Source organism: Salvelinus sp. IW2-2015, linkage group LG12, assembly GCF_002910315.2.
Source record: "Salvelinus sp. IW2-2015 linkage group LG12, ASM291031v2, whole genome shotgun sequence".
Taxonomy (NCBI): Eukaryota; Metazoa; Chordata; class Actinopteri; order Salmoniformes; family Salmonidae; genus Salvelinus; species Salvelinus sp. IW2-2015.
The window spans coordinates 10,551,144-10,557,941 of NC_036852.1; the positions used below are offsets into that span (position 1 = coordinate 10,551,144).

Consider the following 6,798-nt stretch of genomic DNA (forward strand, 5'->3'; position numbering starts at 1 on the left):
ATGTTCTGAGCAAGGAACTTAAACGTTAGCTTTTTTACATGGCACATATTGCACTTTTACTTTCTTCTCCAACACTTTTTTTTGCATTATTTAACCAAATTGAACATGTTTCATTATTTATTTGAGGCTAATTGATTTTTGATGTATTATATTAAGTTAAAATAAGTGTTATTCAGTATTGTTGTAATTGTCATTATTACAAATATTTTATTTGTAATAATTAGTTAGTATCGGCTTTTTTTGGTCCTCCAATAATCGGTATCGGCGTTGAATAATCATAATCGGTCGACCTCTACTCTAGACAACACTATCTACCAAGAGAGTTCTCATTTATATTATTCGTAGCTGTCTATTTACCACCACAAACCGATGCTGGCACTAAGACTGCACTCAATGAGCAGTATAAGGCCATAAGCAAACAAGAAAATGCTTATCTAGAAGCGGTGCGCCCAGTGGCTGGGGACTTTAATGCAGRCAAACTTAAATCCGTTTTACTTAATKTCTACCAGCATGTCAAATGTGCAACAAGAGWGAAAAAAAACTCTAGACCACCTTTACTCCACACACAGAGACACATACAAAACTCTCCCTCGCCCTCCATTTGACAAATCTGACCATTTTATCCTCCTGGTTCCTGCTTACAAGCAAAAACTAAGGCAGGAAGTACCAGTGACCCGCTCAATACAGAAGTGGTCAGATGACAGACTGGAATATGTTCTGGGATTCATCCAATGGCATTGAGGAGTATACCACCTCAGTCATCGGMTTCATAAATAAGTGCATCAATGACGTCGTCCCCACTGTGACCATACGTACATATCCCAACCAGAAGTMATGGATTACAGGCAACATCCGCATCGAGCTAAAGGCTAGAGCGGGACACTAATCCGGACGCTTATAAGAAATCCCGCTACGCCCTCAGACGAACCATCAAACAGGCAAAGTGTCAATACAGGATTAAGATTGAATCCTAYTACACCRGCTYTGATGTTCGTCGGATGTGGCAGGGCTTGAGAACTATTACKGACTACAAAGGGAAACYTAGCCGCGAGCTGCCCAGTGACACGAGCSTACCAGACGAGCTAAATGCTTTTTATGCTCGCTTCGAGGCACGTTCAACACCATAGTGCCCACAAACCTCATCACCAAGCCAAGGACCCTGGGACTAAACACCTCCCTCTGCAACTGGACACTCCTGGCTTCGCTGATGGGGCGCCACCAGGTAGTTAAAGGTAAAGGCAGACAACAACGTTTCCCCACGGGCTGAGGACCCTCAGGGGGTGTGTATTTAATCCCATCCTGTTATCCTCGTGTTCACCCATGACTGCGTGGTAGCAACAGCACGACTCCAACACCATCATTAAAGTGTTGCCGGATGTGTACGAACAGCACAGTGGGTATCCTGATTACGCGACAATGATGAAGACGCCTTGATATAGAGGGAGGTCAGAGGACGCTGGCAGTGCGGGTGCCAGGACAATACCTCTCCTCAAATGTGAGCAAGAAACGGACTGAATCGCCGGGACCTACGAGGAAAAAGCGGTGGAGAAGGCCCCATAACATCGAACGGGAGGCTGTAGAGAACCGGGGCGAGATTTCAGTTATCTTGTGTGTGCCAATCACCGACAACGAATATCATGGTCCAGAATACACCAACGAACAGTCTGTGAAACGAGGGACGAAACACCTTTCCCCCCAGGACAACTGGAAAAGACACATTTTGGCAATGGTCCTAATCTCAAACCGTTTCACGAGACTGCCCATGACAAGAGCATCAACTGCCGGGTTGCATAACGCCCTGCTTTGGCAGCCGCTCGGACATCTGGGACGTAAGGCAACTACAGAGGGTAGTGCGTACGGACCCAGTAAAATCACTGGGGCCAAGTTTCCGCTGCCACCCAAGACCTATATTACTAGGCGGTGGTCAGGAGTGAAAGCCCAGACTATTACATTGACACCCCAATTTGCTTTTATCACTGCTGGACTACTCGCTTTTTAGTTATCATGCATATGTCACTTGTACCACTACCTTGTACAGAATTATCTCAACTAACCTGTACCCCACACATTGACTCGGTACCGGCTGACCCTGATAAGTATAGCTCATTAATTGTTATATTAAATGTTAACTTTTTACATTTTTTACATTAGTTTATTTGGTAATATTTTTTGTCTTTCTGAACTGCAATTGTTGTTAAGGGCTTGTAGATAAGCATTTCACAGTAAGGTCTAGCACCGTTGTTATCAAGCCGATTGTGACATAAATAAAGTTTGATTTAGATGTTTTAGATCTTGGGTCAGTTTTGTAGTATCTCCACTAATAGTTAAGGTTGGGATTGGGGGAAGGGGAAGCTGATACTAGATCTGTACCTAGGGGAAACTTCACCCTGGAGCCGTATGTTTACCATCCTGTTTCTACGGTACAATTCATAGTTTTACACAGTTTTCCTTGCCTGGTCCCAGATTTGTTTGTGCTGTCTCGCCATGTCCTCAGGTCATTGCCACATAAAGGAATTGGCAATACAGCRCAAACATATCTAGGACTAGGCTACAGTTTTCTCTCCTTTGCCTTGTAGAAATAAGATAGGGAAGAGCACTGGCCTGAAGGAAAGCCAGCTAACAGACATCTCTACCAGAGAAATGGTACAACAAAGATCCACATCTTCAAATAAAGTTACGTACTTTGTCCCCTCACTCATATTCATTGACATAGAATATGAGTCAAATACTACTAGTGGTTTTCACCCCCGAAAAAGCAGATCAGTTGGATTGACCCCCACCCCCACATCAAATGGTCAAAAGTGGATCAGTCCACACAGTCATTTTAAGTGATTCAGAGGTTTTCAACCCTCCCCCCCACACACACACACAAAACACCAATCAGTTTAATTGACCCAATCACACCCACAAGAAAAGTTCAAAGTGGTCCAGTCCACATGCAGTCATTTTAAGTGATCCAGAGGTTCTAAAGGCAATGCCTACAGTCTCATCTTTCTCTGCTAGAACACTGCATAAACTTAATCCAAGATGTGCTCCTTCAGAAGGGCAAGTAGCCTGGTCAGGATTCTCCATTTTGTCTTCAAGTCATTTGCGATTACAGCCCGGATACGGAGGGGGAGGGGAGTAGCTGTCTGTCCTAGGTGGGGTGGGGGTGTAGGGAGGGGGGCGCATGGCCGAAGGGTACATCTCATAGTCATAGGTGTAGGGAGGTGGGGGTCCTGGAGAAAGAGAGAGAGACMGACAGACACAGAGAGAGAAAAGTGCATGTTTGTTATCAGTAGTACCAGTAGTAGTACCAATACACACATACTACACACATACAACATACAAGTACAACAGACCCTGCTATRTCATTGTATCTGTTTTGATGGGGCTGTAGAAACCAGTGGAGATTGCTGAGGAGATGACGGCTCATAGTAATAGCTGGAATGGAGTCAATCAGAGGATGCTGTTGGGAGCAGCTATAGGAGGACTGGCTCATATCAAACACATATAAAAAACACAAAATAAACATATGGAAACCACGTTTGACTCCGTTCCATTGATTCCATTCAAGCTATTACAATGAGCACGTCCTCCTATAGCTCCTCCCACCAGACTCCACTGGAGTCAATGGAATGGTACCAACCAATGGAAACCACATGTTCGATACCATTCCAGCCATTATTGTGAGCCGTTCTCCCCTCAGCAGCCTCCACTGGTAGAAACGYTCTAGACTTCAGTATGTGTTGGTCATTGGTGGAGGAGCAATGTCCTCTATTGGTGGAATCATTGCACTGCAGGGAAATGGGTAAATTGGAGGCCGGGTAATTTTATGTTCAGCCGGTTAGTGGAGGAGCAGTGGTTAAGGCCTGTATTCATAAAGAGTCTCAGAGTAGGAGTGCTGAGCTAGGATCAGTTTGCCGTTTTAGACCATAATGAATAAGATTAGGACATACACACCAAGCAGTGTCTGAGGAAGGCCTGAAAAATACCAAAGACTCCAGCCACCCCTGTTCTCTCTTCTTACGTCTGGCAGGCGGTACCAGAGTATCAGGTCTCGTACGAACAGGCTCCGAGACAGCTTATGAAACTTCCAAGCAATGAGACTTCTATACAGATAKACAATAGCTGCCCACCTCCACCAAGGACTGTATGCACTGACTGTAGAGTACCAGTCAAAAGTTTGGTGGACACATCTACTCATTCAAGTTTTTATTTTATTTTTACTATTTTCTACATTGTAGAACAATAGTGAAGGCATCAAAACTATGAAATAACACATATGGAACCATGTAGTAACCAAAACAGTGTTAAATAAATCAAAATATATTTTAGATTCCTTCAAAGGAGCCACGTCTTTTGCCATTGATGACAGCTCTTGCCACACTCCTTGGCATTCAGATCACCCAATCCATCATAATGGGGAACCGCGAACCAGCGACCTCGTCGAGCCACCGCCAAGCTCCCAGGCGGCAGGCCTCCAACCTTCCAAGATCCCCCACAGTTCCTCCGAGAGCTTCCCCTCAACCATCCAAGAAAACCCCAAAGCCCCTCGAAAAACCTTCCCCCACTCCCACCATCCCCCTCCAACCCGACCAAAACCACACCGACCGACCGACCCACGTCGCAAACAAAAAGACAAAAGAGAGAAAAATTCAAAACCCAAAGGAAAAACAAACAACAGAAAACAACAACGCAAAATAAGACATCAAAGACAACAGAAATCATGAACAGCAAGGCAACCTGTATGCGTTTGTGTGCAGTGTGTGGGCACTATTTGTATGTGCGGTGTCCGTGTGTGTACCAGACGTGTGTTTCAATGCCAAGTTTCAATGCAAGTGTGTGTATGCATGTGTTAACAGTGCTTACAAGCGCACAATGTTCGCTGTTTAATGGTTATTTAACATGCGACTGAATGATAAGATGACTCATCATGTCTATGTGATCAAAGTTACAATCTGTTTGTCTGTGCCTTTTGAAAGCCTGACACCGTAAGATCGTATTTTATAACTTAGCTGACGACGGGGCACACACTGATTGAATCAATGTYGTTTCCACGCCACTGCAATGAAAGTAAAGTAAATGTAAGATGCACATAAAATCAACAGTGTAATGTTTGGAATCAGTCTCGTGTAAGGTGAACTGTTTTGGCCTCACCTYTGGTCTGATAATTTCCCCATAATCTCCAAAGTGTTCTCTTTCAATTGCTACCATGCTCATGTATATGCTTTTTATAGTTATTCTTAAAAATATATATACATTTGTCCCTATCCATATCGGCCAATTTTCACAAGTGTAAGGGGTTAAAGGACCAGGGCAGTCAAAAATGTTATTTTCTTGTGTTTTATATATATGGAATAATACTGTGAAAATGTGAAAATGATGATAATGCCCATTTAGAGTAACATTTCTGGGATCTTTTATTTCAGCTCAAGAAACATGGGACCAACACTTTACATGTTGTGTTTATATTTTTGTTCAGTGTAGTTAAAAGACCAATAAGAAAGAGAGTTCCAAATCTCTCTGACAATAACAGACYGTTTTCAGTTTTCCTCTCCCCACCCAGACCAATTCCAGACAGTCCCTAGCAAAATTCTTGCTTAAGAAATTGCTCTTTGCTAAGAAGCTCATTTTGTTTCCTTTTCGCCATTTGAATGGAACACAGTAAGGTACTTAGTTGTTACCTGGAAATGATTTGATATTGAGATAAAAATGGCTGCATTGGACCTTTAAGCATTTCACTGTACTTGTGCATTTGACTAATACAACTTTAAACGATATGGACCCTGAGAGCTGACCTAGGATCAGTTTAGCATTTTAGATCATAATGAATAAGATTATATGGACAGGGGGGACCTGATCCTAGATCAGTCTTACCTGGGTAGCCCTGGGACACAGTGTTGATGTAGGAGGTGTTGAACACGTCCACCTGGGCCCSTCGCCCRTTCTTCACACAYATGCACACACACAGGAAGAAGGCCGCCAGCGCTCCCATCAGAAACACCACACCAAACACGATGCCCGAGATCGCCGTGCCTCTGGAAAACGCACACACACACACATGCATGCACACACGCAAACACGTTTGTCACTTAGACTGAATGCTCCCCTTTTCATTCTAGTTCGTGGCTGCTGGTAAGTCATCTCATCCAATTAAWCTTCTCACAAATCAATTCTGCATGGAATTTCAATTCACCTCCCTACCTCTTTAAAGAGTATCTTWAAAAAAATCCCACGGCCACCGCCTCCCCCAAAAAAGGCAATTTTGTTGAAAACTAATTTGTTGAGGGAAAACGTGCTTTTTTATTTTATTTAACCTATATTTAACTAGGCAAGTCATTGTAAATTCTTATTTACAATGACGGCTTACCAAAAGGCAAAAGACCTCCTGCGGGGATGGGGGCTRGGATAAAAAATATAAAAAACAACTACCTCAAGTTCTAAACCCTCATCACACCTGTGGGGAGAGGGACATTCTTCTTACAAAACCACTTGACCTTTGTTTGGAGGTGTTCAGAACAGGGTTAAGGGTAGAGAAAGCTTGTTGGACACTAAGAAAGCAAAATCCAGGGAGGGGCCAGCTGAGTATAAGACTGTATCAYCTGCATATAAATGGATGAGAGAGCTTCCTACTGCCTGAGCTATGTTGTTGATGTAAATTGAGAAGAGCGTGGGGCCTAGGAATGAGCCTTGGGGTACTCCCTTGGTGACAGGCAGTGGCTGAGACAGCAGATTGTCTGACTTTATACACTGCACTCTTAGAGAGAGGTAGTTAGCAAACCAAGCCAAAGACCCCTCAGAGACACCAATACTCCT

The 6,798-nt window shown here is 43.7% G+C and overlaps 1 protein-coding gene across 2 annotated transcripts in view; it reads right to left on the minus strand.

Annotated features, from left to right (window-relative positions):
* Positions 1–2,806: 2,806 nt before the first annotated feature.
* Positions 2,807–6,798, minus strand: part of cyyr1 (cysteine/tyrosine-rich 1) — a 23,334-nt gene continuing 19,342 nt past the window's right edge. The window contains exons 3-4 of one of the 2 annotated variants that reach the window (XM_023997839.3): positions 5,860–6,020; positions 2,807–3,218 (exon numbers count right to left, since the gene is read on the minus strand). In XM_023997839.3, the coding sequence (XP_023853607.1) occupies positions 3,085–3,218; positions 5,860–6,020 (295 nt within the window). In that variant the 3' untranslated portion in view covers positions 2,807–3,084. The remainder of the gene's footprint in view (positions 3,219–5,859; positions 6,021–6,798) is intronic. The other variant, XM_023997840.3, reaches the window with a different exon arrangement.